The sequence below is a fragment of the Dunckerocampus dactyliophorus genome, chromosome 8 (assembly GCF_027744805.1).
Source record: "Dunckerocampus dactyliophorus isolate RoL2022-P2 chromosome 8, RoL_Ddac_1.1, whole genome shotgun sequence".
In the NCBI taxonomy this organism is placed as follows: domain Eukaryota; kingdom Metazoa; phylum Chordata; class Actinopteri; order Syngnathiformes; family Syngnathidae; genus Dunckerocampus; species Dunckerocampus dactyliophorus.
Window position 1 is genome coordinate 10105928 of NC_072826.1, and position 16580 is coordinate 10122507.

The 16580-nt window shown below is 40.3% G+C and overlaps 2 protein-coding genes and 1 non-coding gene across 3 annotated transcripts; 2 read left to right on the forward strand and 1 right to left on the reverse strand.

The window, feature by feature from the left end:
• Positions 1-429: 429 nt before the first annotated feature.
• Positions 430-11246, forward strand: cdab (cytidine deaminase b). The gene is made up of 4 exons (XM_054785438.1): positions 430-675; positions 5066-5177; positions 5304-5361; positions 5546-11246. Exons 1-4 carry the CDS (start codon positions 489-491, stop codon positions 5684-5686), a joined length of 498 nt encoding a protein of 165 aa, XP_054641413.1. The 5' UTR covers positions 430-488; the 3' UTR covers positions 5687-11246.
• Positions 3869-16525, reverse strand: dnajc16l (DnaJ (Hsp40) homolog, subfamily C, member 16 like). Its single transcript, XM_054785437.1, has 15 exons — positions 16142-16525; positions 15972-16038; positions 15252-15397; positions 13593-13768; positions 13107-13291; positions 12547-12651; positions 11753-11911; positions 11437-11567; positions 11137-11314; positions 10824-11006; positions 10672-10748; positions 9028-9108; positions 8857-8946; positions 8260-8430; positions 3869-7249 (listed from the first exon to the last, which is right to left on the reverse strand). Exons 1-15 carry the CDS (start codon positions 16327-16329, stop codon positions 6757-6759), a joined length of 2430 nt encoding a protein of 809 aa, XP_054641412.1. The 5' UTR covers positions 16330-16525; the 3' UTR covers positions 3869-6756.
• On the forward strand, positions 4748-4829 carry trnas-aga (transfer RNA serine (anticodon AGA)). Its single transcript has one exon. It is a non-coding gene; the product is annotated as a tRNA-Ser (tRNA).
• Positions 16526-16580: the final 55 nt, after the last annotated feature.

Here is a 16580-nt window from a genome sequence, read left to right on the forward strand (position 1 = left end):
ACCTGATCAAATCTAGTCATCTGTACAGTACAGACTGAACTCGAAACCGAAACCAGCAAAATGCAGCAAAACGGAGAGCAGCAAAGCACATTCAAGAGTCGAATTACATGCTGAGTACGACAAATTCAGACATGTTGGCAGGTCAGCACTAATATTGAAAGTCCTCCCTGCCTGCGGGTGAGAACTACAATGAATAAATACAAATGCAAAAGGAAACAACTGTCTCCTTTCATACTTGTCCTCTCTGACTATGTCATGACAAAAAAACCTGATCGCACTCATACACAAACAAGCAAAAACAAATAACAGCAGCACCACCACCACCTCCTGCTGCCTAGTGACAGCATGGTTGGTGTGCTGACATCCCAGCGGGTGATTGGCTGTGACATACCCTTTCCCCCTTCCTACTGTTGCCACTGTTTCATTCACATTTAAAGCTTGACCACCACAAGAGTTCACTCAGACACTGGTACAAAAAAGGCTTCAGAATGGACCAGGTCAAATACACAGGACAGCTGATGCACATTGAGGATGCCGGCTTGAGACGTTTATCCCAGGAAACAGTGAAAAAGTTGATCCAGCACTCTCAGGAGGCAAAGAAGCAAGCGTACTGCCCTTACAGCAAATTCAGAGTGGGAGCAGCGCTTCTGACAGTTGACAACTGCTTATTTACAGGTAGTGTTTATATCGATGCTAATATTCAATATGATGGTGTGATCTTTGCAGTTATGCAGGTGAAATTCCCACTAACTCATCTCTCAGATGTTTCGTCATTATCAGCTTTTGGATTTTGCTGATGATTGATGAATGGTTGTGTAAGGCTGTAAACATTGTCCATGGCTGTCCGTGACCTGCTGTAATAAATAACAAGCTAGTCTCTCAAGGGTGGGAATGGAAGGGGTCACAAAAGCAAAGCAGAACATTGACTAAGTTGTTGTTATTGTCGCTTTTTGTACATTGACTTATGATATGCCATTTTTCAAAATCGATTCAATTCATTTTTATCCTCAAAACTCCACACAAAAATACACACACTGACAAAGGAGGAAAAAGTTGTTTGAAAACATTATTTGAAATGTTTAAAAAAGTTTAAAAAATAAATTTAAAAAAATCAAACCTCCCACGTGCATAAGTATCAACTCAGGCCCAATTCACTGATTATCATCGACATGATGCTACGGTTGAATGAGTCATTGTATGGTGAATTCCAGGGTTTTCCTCTAGGATTTTCTGAAGCTGTGGTGGTGGGCTGCATGGGACTGCCGTCGCTGTGTCGTGCCGCTGCTGTGTCTGCACTTTTTTTTAAAAATTATGACAAATAATTTTTTAGGACTCAATTATTTATTTATTAACTTATTTTTTCAACAACCAGCAGAACATGAACCAAGAACATTTCAAAACTGTTCATTTAATGGCAAAGTTGCCGAGAGCGCGTAAGTGAGAGTTTAAAATGTTGGGCCTCCTTTTGTCACCTGAGCTATTTAGTCCAATAGCACTATGTGACTATGAGTACAAAAGTACAACATTTTGTACTATTTGACACAAACCTAAATTTAATTTGATGCCCGTTTTAGAGTAAAACTCATACATGGGAAAGGAATTGTTCAATAATATATTTTTTAGTTCGAAATAACGCAATTAACAAAATAAAATAATTTAAATATTTTTGTGTCATCCAAATGTGTCCTGTATTTCTATTATTGAAGGTAAACTTACATAAATGTTTAGGTAAATTTATGTAAACGTACCTGATATCTTTACTCCGGTGCCAACAAGTTTCCACGACGCGGCTTTTTTTCTCTACATCTCAAATTTCTTTTTTAGAAATGTCAAATAGCTCCGGGAAATCTGCCATGTTTACCTAGGAGAGCGCATGAGAATAGCATCCTGTCCTCTCGTTGGTCGATCAATGAAACTCCCGCTGATTGGTCCTCGTCCGGGCGACAACAATGAAAAGTCGAACATTTTTCAACTTTCTGGGATCGGGTCGCAAGCCAGCGTGTCCATGATGACATGCACAAACATAACATTTAACACATACGGATTTTGCGTGTCACGTGGTGGTCGATGCGTGCTCTATTGTGTAGATGGAAAAACCTTCCAGAAGGACAGCCATCTTTGAAACCTTTCATGAATTAGGCCTTTAAGGTAGAGTGACTCAAAACACTCATTAGTTGAAGGTACATAATTACGTTAGGAATTGCAGTCGTCCCTCGTTTATCACGATCAATTGGTTCCAGACCTGACCAGGATAAGTGATTTTCCGACAAGTATTATTCAATATTAATAAATGGAATATTTTCGTAATTAGAAAACCTGTTTATGACTTTCTAAATAGGGTTTTACCATTATCAGAGACCTCTAGACATGAAATAACACCCCTACAGCCACCTTTACAATCCTGTTATTCTTTGTTTTCACCACATTGCATCACACTAATGCGCAGGCTACGGGATCACTGCAGGGACATTAGAGATGGCCGCCAATCATAACATACAGCAAGCTACCAGATTGCTTGCAAAGCAGTGCCACGTACTGGAAGTAAAAAAAAACATACTTGTGGCCATTTTTTTTGCGTGTGTTATATCATAGTTATCACAACACAATGTCAGTGAATGTTATTATTGTGTTACCTGTGAGCGGGCTTTGCTGTGAGTTCACGGCCGCACAGGTTTGAATCTGGTTCCTGGAATGTGTTCTGGTTGTGACGTCACAGCCAAAGATGCCGTCAGAAAACTCGCCGGGGTGCGTGTCAAAATCACCAGTTCGTTTCACTCCTATTTCATTGTTGTATGGCAGTAGTATAACAACAATATTGTATTAAATGAGTACTTTCATTTTGTTATTGTTTTTGGTGTCATGAGCGCTTTAAGGTAATGTAATGTAAGGTGATGTCTCTTCAGTGTAACATTACTGACACCTAGTGACCAGAATACTACATATGACTTGTCTTTGAATATTTTTTGACAAATAATAGGCCATAGTCAACCACGAAACAGAGAACAGGTATTAATTAATTCATTTTTGAAGAAACGCAATACAGTAGGGGAGCGATGTTGGAACCGTGAAGTGATGATGGACGACTGTATTACACTTTTGGATTCAGTCTTACGCTGTAGCTTCTCAATGAACAGCACTGAAAAAGACATCCATCCTGATGGAGCTTAAGAGGATCTGCAAAGAAGAATTAGTGAAGCTGTCCGAAAATAGTAATGCATACTCAAAAAGACTTGAGGATGTAATTGTTGCCAAGTATTGAAGGGCACATGGGATATTTAAGTTGTGTTATTTTTTATACAAATGAAAACATTCCCAAAAACGTTTATGTTGTCATTATAGAGTATTTTGCAGAAAAAAATAACAGTATATATATACCACTAGACCCCCAGTATGCTATATTTTCATCCATACAGCTCAGCTCAGCTTTTTCTGCCATCCTGCGTTAAACAGGCAGGGATTTTCAATCTTTATCAACAGTTGTGTTTGTGTTGTGTCGGGCTCTCCAAAGCTTAGCCAGTCATGTGTCTGTCTGCTGGTTTGACGGGGTTAGGGGTGGGGGATGTCAAGAGCTGTGAGTGCAAAGACCCATCGAGTAACACACAGACGGCGAAAAGGCCTCCTCTTATTTATTCAAGTGCAGACAGTACCGAAATGTGTTTATTTGAGAGGAGGCCTTTATTTGTACAAATGCTTGTGACACGTTGACGTCGCTGAAGCACAGAATGCTGCCAAAATCTGGTCAAATGTTCAAATCTGGTCAAATGTTCAAATCTGGTCAAAATCAGCTCCCTCCACCACTTTGTGCAACCAATAAATATAAGAATACCACCACAGGTTAGCATCAAGATTCAAGATTCAAGATTCAAGAGTTTTTAATGTCATATGCACAGTAAAACAGGTAGTTGTGCTACCACTCATGGTTTCAAAGAACAGGTTGAACAAATAAATGTCAATATTTGTCCCAATTTGAAGTGAACCTTTGTAAAAATCTAATTTATTTGACAACAAACGTGACTAACATGACATTCCAACCCCTCTTGATGACATATCTTCTCAAAAGCGACTAGCGACAAATTTAGCGACTTTTTCTGGCGTGGTTGGGGAGTTTCCTGATATTTGGGGACTCAAACGTGAAAGCACGTATTGTTCTGCATTTTGTGTTGTCAATGAGCAACGGCGGTTGCTGTTGACAGGTCCGCCCGCTCAAAGGCAGTCACAAGCCGGCAGTGTACAGTCAGCTTCTGAGTCACGAAGCCGCGGGGGTGGAGCTCGCCCTGTTTTACACAGCCAGATCTAAAACACAAATGTTTCTTAATCTTCAGTAAGCCTGGATAAAAGAGGAGGGTGTGTTTATATTTTATTGTTAGTCTATTGCTACTCTTTAAAGTTTGCATGCTCCCGTTCCGAGTATTCCACATTCCAAAAACATTCATAAGTAGGTTAGGTTAATTGGTAACTCTAAATTGTCCATAGGTAATGAGGGAAACCAAGGTTCTACTGTATACTGTACAATATACAGTTTTCGAGGGTATAGCGCCTCGTGTAGTACATAAACATGACAGAAAGCACGTGGACGAACCAAAACAGGAAACTAAGACAACAAAATAAAAGCATAAAGCAGGAACTAAGGTGAAAATATTAATCATCTAAAACAAAAATCCAACCTGTATATAGAACTTGACTTTATTTTTTCTAAGACGGGCATTATAGTTTGGGGGACAACTCAATTACGGACTACTAAGTTCAGGTTGTCGTGGCCGAGTGGTTAAGGCGATGGACTAGAAATCCATTGGGGTCTCCCCGCGCAGGTTCGAATCCTGCCGACAACGTCACTTTTAAGAAGTGCCGATAATTGGGTTTCGGAGATGACGCACTGCGTAAAAAAAAGCGGTACAGTTGTATCAAATTGTTGGAAAGACACTTCCTGGCTACAGTCAAGCATTGATCAATACCACACATGGAGGCATTCAATGCGCAGGTTTTCGGAGGGTTACACTGAGTGTTATTACGGTATTTCTACTGTACTGGTGGGGCGTAATCACTAAAATACCATTTTCCCCTGCAGGCTGCAATGTGGAGAATGCATCTTACAACCTGGGAGTGTGTGCAGAGAGGAATGCCATTTCAAAGGCTGTGTCTGAAGGCTACTGTGCATTCAAGGCCATTGCAATCGCCAGGTAGGAATAAAACAAGACTGTTACCCTCCTTGTCTTCCCCTGTAGACAAAAACGTACTGTAAAAACATAGCATGTGAGGCTACATGTTTATTGCATGATCGTTGCATGTTTTATCTGCTATTGTAGTGACCTGTGTGACCAGTTCATCTCTCCATGCGGCGGCTGCAGGCAGTTCATGAGAGAGGTATAACCAGTGCACTACAGCTACATCAAAAATGTTCCTTTTACATAGATAATAATGGTCAATTTTGACAGACGAGGGCAAAAATGTATTACAGGTAAATACTTACTATTTACCTGTTGGGGGGTGTCAATCATACAACATTATATTTGCAAAACTGAATTTTTGAGGTTTTGTATTTGTGCAGTTTGGGTCCAGCTGGGACGTTTACCTGTCAAAGCCTGATGGCGCGTACACAAAAATGACCGTCAGCCAGCTACTCCCAGTCTCGTTCGGCCCTGAAGACCTGGCTATGAAGAAAGTCCTGGACATGCCCGATGTTTGCTGAGACTACAATATAACTTAAAGTGCAATTACCGCAACTGTTGATACGTTTTCATAGTACAAACTTTGCACTACAGTTGTTGAATAGGTCCTTGTATTTTATTGTGGCTATATTTTTCAGAATATATTTATCTCTAGTGCTGATTGCTTATTAATAATTACTTTTTTTTATATTTAAACAGCTATTATTACTGGATTTGCATTAATACATTGAAGCATGGATTACAGAAACAAACATTTATTAGTTTATAATAGAATAAAGGACAAATATCAAAACAATATGCACACACTTTAATAAATAAAGTTTGCAAAGAGCACTAGATATAATCAAATGCCATGAACAACAAAAATATGAGTTACAGTGTAATTGCAATTATCATTATTATTATTTTTCAGCAGCTAATTATTTCATTATAGAATAAAGAGATGAGATAAAGGGGTCAAACAAGAAGTATCCAGTGCAAGTTAACTATACACTTGTTTGTGATTGAGCTTCTTATTCCATGCTTTATAATAAAGTAAATGTTTTACTGGTTTGAGAGTTAAGGCTTCAAATGGTTAACTAGTGTTAATATCCCTTCCAGCTGTGCCTTCCGATGTTCACGAAGAGGTGTCATGCAGGTTAGAATTTGCATTTACCTCTAAACATGTTGAGACGTTCAACCACAGCTCATTAACATGCACAATTAAGCATTCTAAGACCTGTGATGGTCTTTGTGAACAATAAATGCAATAGCTCAGTGCTGAAACCTACTTATGCCAAAAGGCTTGTTCAGACGTGGCATTAGCATGTGTCCTGGATGATCCCGTCACTTTGAAGCCGTCTTAAGATATTATCTGGTTGGACAATTCACTTACTGTGCCTGGTGTGCCACAAAAACAACCGTGTCTTCACTGCATGCAAATCAAAGCGTCCAAAATGTATGAAATGCTCACAGGATTCAAGCCAAGGCCAGCTCTGAACAGGCACAAAGAAAACTTAAATAATAAATAAAAAAAAAATGCCTGTACTGGAGTTAACTTCATAAGAAAGCCAGACCACTAAGGGTGACCGCTACCATAGCAACGCCGACTTCAGCTCTCCGTGGCGAGGTTATCGGCATCATGGAGGAAAGGCCAGGAAGGGACCTGTCTCCTAGGCAGAGTACCCTCCATCAGCCTCTCCATCCACAGTCCCAGCCGGTCTAATTTGTGGTGTACCTCGATGCTTGTGGCCCTACTGGTGCCTCTCTTGGAGCCGGCCACATTTTCTCTGGAATGGGATCGGGAGCGAGAGTCTGAGCTGGACCTTGACCTTGACCGGGACTTTCTCCTGCTCTCAGAAAGTGAGGTCTCTGAGACGGACGAGGCATCGCGAGGGTCATCTCCGGTGAAGACCGGCCTAAAGTGGCAAAAGTATTTTTTGTAGCCATTAAGGGCCAAGACATGACCGGTGTAGTCTGAAGAATCCTCATCCTCATCAGAATGGCAACCACTGCTTGCAGTGTCCGCAGCTGAGTGGAGGAGAGTCGGCATCCAGTGATGATGCTTGTCAGCGTTGAGGAAGGAGAAGTGGATGGTCTGAGTTCTGTTGTGGCGGAAAGGTGTAGGATTAATTGTTGGAACAAGCTAATGTTGTGTGATGGAGTGTGGAAGGGAGTTCCACACTTGCTGCAGCAAAACGACATGAATTTTGGCCAAAGACAGTCGAGGCTTTTAGAACAGACAGCGTAATGATGTTACTGGATCTTAGGTGTTATGGGAAAGGTGCAAGAGATTAGAGAGGTGTTTTCCCTGAAGAGCCTTATGGACAAGTCGAAGCCAGTGATGAAGTCGCCTGGTATGGAGGGAGAGCCAGTTTATATAGTATGATAGTATATAGCTTTGTACAAAATTTTAACAAAAAAACCCGTTACACATTAAAGTTGTATTCTTTTTAGAAAAAAAGTGCAATATTACAATAATGAAGTTGTTATTTTGAATGTAAAAATTCTCAAAACAAGCATTTGAGATGAGCAGATGCTATCTCTCTAGAGACATATAGTCATATATTAATGACGCATCATCATTAAACATGAAAATACACTTCTGGTTGGATGTTGGGACTAAGCCAGCAAAAGAGGTGACTCAGTGTATTACTTTCTCAAGAACCGACACAAAAAATGCACTGTTTGTACTGATGAATCCTGTTAAAGTCACATAACATGAACTATTTTGAAATGACAGTCCCGTTAATTATAGTAAAGATTACAACTTTATTCTTATAGTAATATGACTATATTGCGTTTACCAGGATGTATTGTAGAAATGCAAATGAATTTGCATAAAATCTGTTTTAGAACATTATTCTAAAAGATGTTTGGTTCAACTGCATTTGAGTTCCCTGTTGTAGACTAACCTGCAATTTTGCAAATTTCAATTTCCCCATTTAATCCTGTATATTCCCATGCGTTGTCCCACGTTTCCATTACTTCCCCTGGAAAAACGGCTACGTTATTAATAATAATAATACTAATAATGATAGAATCAAACAAGCACATAACACACAAGGAATTTGCTGACATACTGTATATGTTTGCTATACCTGCAATGACTTACCCTGAGAAAGAAAAGACCTCCTTGGCAAATTTACGGAGCAGCGCGTTCTTTGACGCATTGGTCAGCACCAGAACAACGTTGATATGGCCGGGCCTCAGCTTGACCAAGTTACTGGTGTACGTGACGTCTGTCAGCTCTGTGACCTCCACAAAATCCTTCTTGGGAGGACGGCTGCAAGGTCCATGGACAAGGGGGAATTACACAAATGTTTTCCATAATCTATTTACATTACCTGGATGACAATACACAGATGAGTGCAAATATCAGCGTATATGTAGACTATTCTATCAAAATGACAGCTATTTTAAGACGACTACTACATTCGGACAAATATCTCACTGTCACAGATGATGATACAGACTGTTAATTCAAGTTCATATTAGTGCAACATGACCCCTACCTTTTCCTGAGCTTCTCTTAAGTGAAGTGGATTGACAATGACAAAGGAAATTTGAAAATATAATTGCTGAGAATTTGGTAGTTTTTGCCTAATCCTGCTAATATACACCATGTATGGCGAATGAATTGATTATTCTCTTTGGCAGAGTTCACCTATTCTAATTTCATTTAATGTTTGCTTTATGTGATAACAGTTACCTTGAGGTATTGGCTCTGTTTGATGCATCCTGCTCAGTTTGAGGTTGCTCCTTTTGTGCTTGTTTCCGGGGTTCGCTCTCACTTGGTTCACTAAAAAAAAAAAAAAAAAAAAAAAAAAGATAAATAAGTCCCACTAACCACTATGCTAAAGGAGAACCATTCCTCTCTAACCTGAAGGCCTGGATGATGACAGTCCCAAAAAGAATGAAGAGAGCTGAGAAGATCAATGACAGGATGGGCATCATCTCTCGCCTTGAAGGAAGACACACCATTATGTACGGTATACTGTATATCATTATGTTATTGAAACCGCTTTCACTGAATCACTCAATAGTATTAATTTGTCATTGACTATTGAAAAGTACATCCACCATGTAGATGTAAATAAAGTGCAACCTCCTTTTCTGTACGACACAAATGTCTTGGTTTTCGTATACTGTCTCGGTTATCGTCCTGCCAAAAGTGCACACAGTAACAAACAAGCCGAGAGCACAAACAAAGCATCCACACATTGTTGACTCGGTCTCTATGAAGAATCGATAGTGGTTCTTTTAGAGTTGGGACGCTGTACTGTAGACAGATTGTGGCCAGGGAATCCGTTAATCATCTTTATATATGTGTGGTTTATTTTTATTTACACAGAACAATGAACAACTCTGTCGCTTTTCTGCCTCCTTTCAAGCACTGAGCCACGCTAATGAGGTGTTCAAGTGCACTGCGTATTTCTGAGTGATAGAGGAATCTATGCTTTTTTAAATTTACAGTTGGACAGCTGGAAAAAAATTACAAGTGCCAGAATTTTGATAAAGAAGAAATAAATGATAAAGTGAAAATTCAAGAAAGAACACAAAATACGAAGGTCGCATCTGTTACAATAACATTCTAATGTAAAGGTTCCATAGTTAACACAGGTTGCAGGGGGAATCGTTTATTGGAGACACATATCAGAAAGAGAGCAAGGTCAGTGTGTGTAAAGATGAAGTAAATGCTGTTTAAGTTTACAATAAAGTTCAAGTGAGCAAGTATGCAGCTCTAACCGTCTACTCTTTAAAATGAAGTTTGTTAAAGACTAGAGTGAAACAGCGTCCACATGGCTCTTCCATCCTTCCCCCCACTCATCTCTGTGTTTCCTGGGTTTCAATTAAAGTAAAAGTCATATCTAATGTTCATTTATCCATTTACTTCATCATTGATATGTATTACGCTTTGTTTTCTACATGTAAAAGTATAGTTATTATCTATAAAACGTATGTTGTGTTAATATTTTTGGGTGTCTGCAATGCATTAATTAGACGTACATAATTTCTTATGGGAAAACTATTTGGTTTTTGCACGTTACGGTTTTCGTCTGACCTTTTGGAACAGATTAATGATGAAAATCGAGGTGAAAGGTCCTGATTACAGCTGTCACTCGCTACATCACGGTTCGAACATCACTCCCTCACTCTATCGCAGTTTTTCAAAAATTAATTAGTACATGATAGCAGTTTTGTGGTTGACTATGGCCTATTATTAGTCATAAAATAAGCATATTTAACCAAATTGTACTATATTTTTATACTTGTAAATTAAGCATTTACAAGTAGAAAAATGGCTCAATGAATTCAAGTACAAATACAGTATAAGCCATGAAGCCCACCAACTTGTTAATGTTGTATTCTACAGTGGTCAATAGGTGTCAGTAAATGTTCCGTGAGACCACCAACGAAGCATCAGACTTGAACAACTGGCTTTTATGACAAGTTTAAATTATCTCACAACAGACATAATAACATAATATTAATAATAGAGAGTAATAGGAGAGTTTTGCCTTACCAATTGGAGTAGAGAAGGTCGTCATAAACTTGAAGGATGTAATCATAGGCAGTATTCATCCACTGAATGAGAAAAATCTGAAGGTTGAAAATTTAAAAAAAGTATGTTATTAAATCTGTCAAAAGGGCATTCTAGTGCCTGCTGTGTCTTACAGGGGCCATCTCGTTGTTGAGCTCTGGCAGGATGGCGTCAGAGGTCAGATATGTGGGGTCCTTCTGAACAAGCTCCAGATGCTCATGGAGGCAGTACTTTTCCTCCTCACTGCCATTCCAGCCACCAATTACAGAGCGGTACAGCACCTTGCCAGACGGGCTGCGCCTCTCAAGAATCAACACCTGCCAGATTTGTTGGAAACAATGACTACGTTTTTAAGGTTGATGTTTCATTATCGTTGATGAAGTTCTGATCACATCTACAAGACTTTGGTGCATGCAAAAAATGTCTATTTGTGTGTGTGTCACTGACCTGGGGGGAGAGTACGGCCTGGTTGGGAAGCAGAGCCTGGCAGAGAGGCTGCTGCTGACTCTGGTAGACATATGCAAACCGCAGCACCTCTTTTCTATTAGCTGTGGCAAAGTCCAAGAAGGCCTTATTTCCAGGAAGAAAAGCTTGGTCCTCACTGGTGATTAGCAGCACACAGTATCTGCAAAAAAAGTTCAAGTTCTTCAAAGTGGGGCAGGGAGATGTACAACTGTTTGAGACCCTAACAGTTTAAATCAAGGCATATTCTTCTTTCTTAAAAACAAACAATTACATATGACTTACTTCCTTCGTCGGTGGAATTGCTTAACAGGGCACAGCTCATCAAACAGCTGCTGGTTGACCAAACGGGGAACCTGCAGGAACTTGTTGTTGGAAACAAACTCGTCCATGATCTGCCGCTTCATTCCTCTAGCCTAGAATATAGAGGAAGGGATTGAATTGGAGACGCTGGTTACTAAATAAATCATAATTGTGTACACAATGCCTAAAAAACTGCATTATGTCCAAAATACCCCCGTGAATGATTGCTGAAGACCAACATGACATCCTAATATGACATCGAAGGAGGAGAGAGTGTTCATGTCTTTGTGGGAGGTACCTGGATGATGTCCACTGGATTTTCAGTGTCTTCTTTAAATAGCAGCATGGTGGGGGCGTACGAGTTTATGTGGAACTGCCGCAGGAGCTGGATATTATGTGTGTCGCCTTGGTCCACGTAGCCAAAATGAACATAGTCTCTGAATGCAAATGCTGTTAACTGGAGAGGAGAATGGATATGTGACTTCAAATGTGGAAATATTTTGAAAATCAGACGATACGATATTCAAGATGAGAATACGAGGCAGAATGAAGGCTGCTGCTTCAAAAGTACTGTAACTGCAAAAGTAACTTATTAAGTAAGTTATATCCTGGATGGCTGCTTGTATCCGCTATCTCAATGGATGGGAACATGGATGGACCGGTAAATTGAGAGCTTTGCCTTCCGGCTCAGCTCTGTCTTCACCGCGACGGTCCGGTACAGCGACTGCATTACTGCAGACTCTGCGCCCATCAACCTCAAGGGAGTAGAGCTGGTCCATGTGCTATGGAGTTTATGATGTGTTCAAGTCCAATATGTAATTCCTGCTTAACTCTGAGTGTTAGGCTTTCAGGCACAAATTGAACGCAACAAAATTCATACCTGGAGAGCAGCAAAGCGTACAAGCGTAATTAAGGGTGAAAATGCGTGCAGAGTACAAAAAAATGTGTACATGTTGGCAGGTCTGTTGCAGCACATTCCCGCTATGTATTATTGAGTTGTAGAATAAATAATGAAATAATGCAAATAATATAAAAATGTATGTGCTCAGGCAAGGCTACAAAACCCCTGGGTGAGCATATTAGGGCTCTTACCTTGTAGACAAGAGGAACATTGGCAACTTGGTCAAACAAAAGAACACTAGGCTTATTTTCAACATGCCAGCTATCCAGAAACTGCAGGTAGTTGTCATCAGTAATCTGGAGAAACAGCACAAAGTGTTACAAACTTAACTGCGCAATATTACATTTGTGTTGTGCCCACAGTGAAAGACATAACATTCTGGTTTTCAGGTTCACACAGAAATTTTACAAGTTATAAACTTTCCATGGGAATTCATCTCCCTATCTAAGCATCTTGCAGCTCAGGTAAATATATTGGATCTATTTTAGTGCAGTTTAATTAATAAAAAAGAGAAGTGGAGAAGGATGTGATGAGCGCCTCTTTCATTTTAGGTGTAGGGCTCAGATGGAATGTGTTTGTAATATTCATGTTTTTGTTGAAACTGAAAATGACTAATGCCATTTTGGCAAAATAATTCTCAAAATTTATTCAGTTTTATCACAGAAAGTTTCCATAATTTTACTGGAAAAGATTCTGCCCATTGGCAAGGCTTTTTGGACATTCGCTACCTCTGAGTTTTATCCAGTTTTACCTTTTCCACTAGCTTCGGGGGCAGGAGGTCCTCAATAAACTGTCGCAGGTACTCTCGAACAATGGCCTGATGGAAGAAGGTCACTCTGCCATTAACCAGTCCGATGATGGAAGGAGCGCGGTGAGCTCCCAGTTGGTTGGCCAGACGACGTTCATAACCCAGATCGACAATCCCAATGCCCACACCTGGTGAAAAAATAAAAATCCAGTCTATAGATAGAATGGATAGAACAGATCTATACCTTGCCCTTTTGTTTAACAAACTAAATAGCCTTAGTGTTCTTAATCATATTTTAGTCTTTATTACGTGCACCAAGGTACTCTTAAATGAGTGTACGTGATGTGGGTTGGGTCTTTGTATTGATTATTTTATGAGAGATGGTGGTTTTAATATGAAACTGGCAAGAAGCAATCACATTAGCAATCCTGCAACATGTTTATGCAACATGCGTGCATGTTTGCACGTGTCGTGTCCAGCGTGCCTTACCCAGTGGCTCCAAGTCCTGCACAATGTCCTTCCACACAGGCTCGATGTGGATGCACGCAAAGCACCACTCCGAGGTCACTTTGATGAGGTAGGGCCTCTTGTAGCTGTCTGGAAGGACATCGCTGTTAAACTGAGCGTGGTGAAGCAGGTATTTGCTGTCTGCAAAATCCCTGGACCTGAAGGAGTGACAGACAGGATATTGAGATTTTCTAAAGGTAATGACAAAAAGGAACTCTATATAGTCCAGCAACCCAGTGTTTCTGCTAAATGTAATTGATCGTGGCGGTGCGCGACTACAAAATAAGAGACGGTACACCTTAAAAATTAGGGTTTTTTTAAAACTTGAAAATAATTTCAATGGAATGAATGGACATATATGCTATATAGATACATATATAGATTATTATTTATGCACTTAATGACCACAATTAGTTTGAAAACGATTTAAAATATCATAAAAATGTTTCACTGAGCTTTATTTTGACAAGCATAATAACATGGAATATTTAGTACACAGAAAGATGTTAAACTCTTAATCAAATAAATGCTTTTTTATAAACAGCACCGACCAGTGCGTGTAACACGGCTGATTAAAGAGCAGCCTACCAGAAAAGTCATTCATTGCCATCATCCTCCTCCTCTTGGGAACTAAAGTTGTCTTCTTCAAGTGTTGGAACAGAACAGCCCCTAAATTCCCTCTGCACCGCTCTCTCTCCTTCTTTCGTTGGCGCAACCAGCGTCACCCCTACCCCAAGGCAAATAAGCCCCCGAGCCCGTGCTGTCCTCCCCAGCATGCAGCAGTCCAGCCGCCCGAAACCCTCCGGCGACAGTCAACCTCCTGACACGCAGACCCGAGCAAAAGCCACTAGATCGATCGCCTTCAAACTGAAAGCCGCATCACATGCACCTGACCTCTCCATGCGTTCTCCATGACGAGTAGTGATGTGTGGATTGATATTGAAATAGCGACAACTCCGATGCCAGATCTTTAGGCTCTAAAATCAATTCTCAAATCAAAATAATTTGATACTTCAGTCATTTCAGGTAATGTATACCATTAACAAGAAAACAGTGGAAAGTAACTCCATTATTGAGACCTTGTCTAAATGTTATGCAGTTGTTTAAAATACTTGAATAAATTACTCTGAGGTCATAATATTCGTTATTTTATGAGCTATGCTATGATTTGAAATAAACTACTTTTTAAAAATTTACCCGAAACACTAGGTGTATTTGCACAAAGTATCTGGATTGGATCGGTATCACTGATACCAGCCTGAATTTTACTCAGTATTGAATCGGTAAAGAAATCATTGGTATCGCACATCACGAATGATGAGTGCGCACACATGAAGCACAAAATGACTGTTCCGAAGTACACGAGTTGTCACGACACAAGGGCGCCACCACAAATTTGTCGCATCCCTGTATAAGCCGTAGGGTTCAAAGCGTGAGGAAAAAGTAGCAGTTTATACACTGGGAGTTACGGTAGATTATTTCATACGAGGAAACTTGCTTTAAAATAGGAACAAACCTGAGGTTGAACAGACTGCGTTGAACCTTTAAGGTTCCACTGTACCGCTGAGTACTGTGTGATCCTACATGGTTTCCACCGTTCATTATCATCAAATAAACTATATAACTGAGGTAATGCAATACCTGGGAAAATGAAAAAAAGACTCATCAAAGTAGAAGCCATTACGGAAGCTTCGGAAGCCGTGATGCTGAGACTGGCCAAATGGCTGGTTGTCATCCATCTGCCCGTAGCGGTCAAAATTGGCCCTTCGCTCCTCATTGGACAAAATCTGCATGTAAAACAAAGACGACCTTTACAATTGTAGTTTTAGCAATGCTCTAATCATGATCACATGTAAGTAGAATGTCATTCATGGAGCACAGACCTCTGAAAAGGCCAAAGGGAAATACAGTACAGTATGGTACAGTACAGTACATGTGTTTGTTAGTTACTTAGTAGTAGTAGTAGTAGTAGTAGTAGTAGTACGGTAGTAGCAGTAGCTACTTCCGGACTCATGTAGGATGACAAACAGACAAGCGGTGCCATTGTGGTTTTAACAGGTGGGCTGTTCCATTCATCCATTCATTTTCTATACCGCTTGTCCTCATTTGGGTCATGGTTGAGCTGGAGCCTATCCCAGCAAGAGGCGAGGTACACCCTGGACTGTCCGCTGGTCAATCACAGGGCACACATAGACAAACTACCATTCACGCTCACCTGTGGACAATTCCAAATCTCCAATTCACCTAGGATATGTGGGAAGCTGGAGTACCCAGAGAAAACCCTCACAAGCACGGGAGGAACATGCAAGCTCCAGAAAGAAATGATTCACTTTATCCAGATTGTTCCTATATTTTACTCACCTCATATGACTTCGAAATCTTAATGAACATATCCTCTGCGGTGGGGTCTTTATTTTTATCTGGATGCCTGAAAAAACAGCGTACACTTGATATCAGCATTAAATCCATACGACCATGCTTACTTGAGGGATACAGTACCGCCCAGTTAGGGTTGCGTATTATTCACTCACCATTCTTTGGCAAGGTTCTTGTATGCCTTTTTTATTTCTGCCTGACTGGCACTCCTGCTGACACCCAGGATTTTATAAGGGTCATGTCCAGAGGTTGTTTTCACCATACAGTCGGTCAAAATTAGGAGAATGATGGCGAGCACCAGCGAACATGGCCCAAGATGACGGCTGTTCCCTCCAGCAGTCATTGCTCGTTGCAGTCCCTCAACGCTAACGACTGAAGTAGGGTTAAACAGCTATCCTGCCGTGCATCGATACACAAAGTTAAGAGCTTACATTAAATTTATTGTTCAGAACGTTAAGGTTAAAGACAGACATTGTAGTATTTACAACGTCAAACCCATTATTTTGTAGCTAGTGGTGCACATTAGCAAATTGTCAGTGTCATGGCTATGCTCTGAATGAGTTCCGGCTGTTGGTTTCACATTAAAAATATATC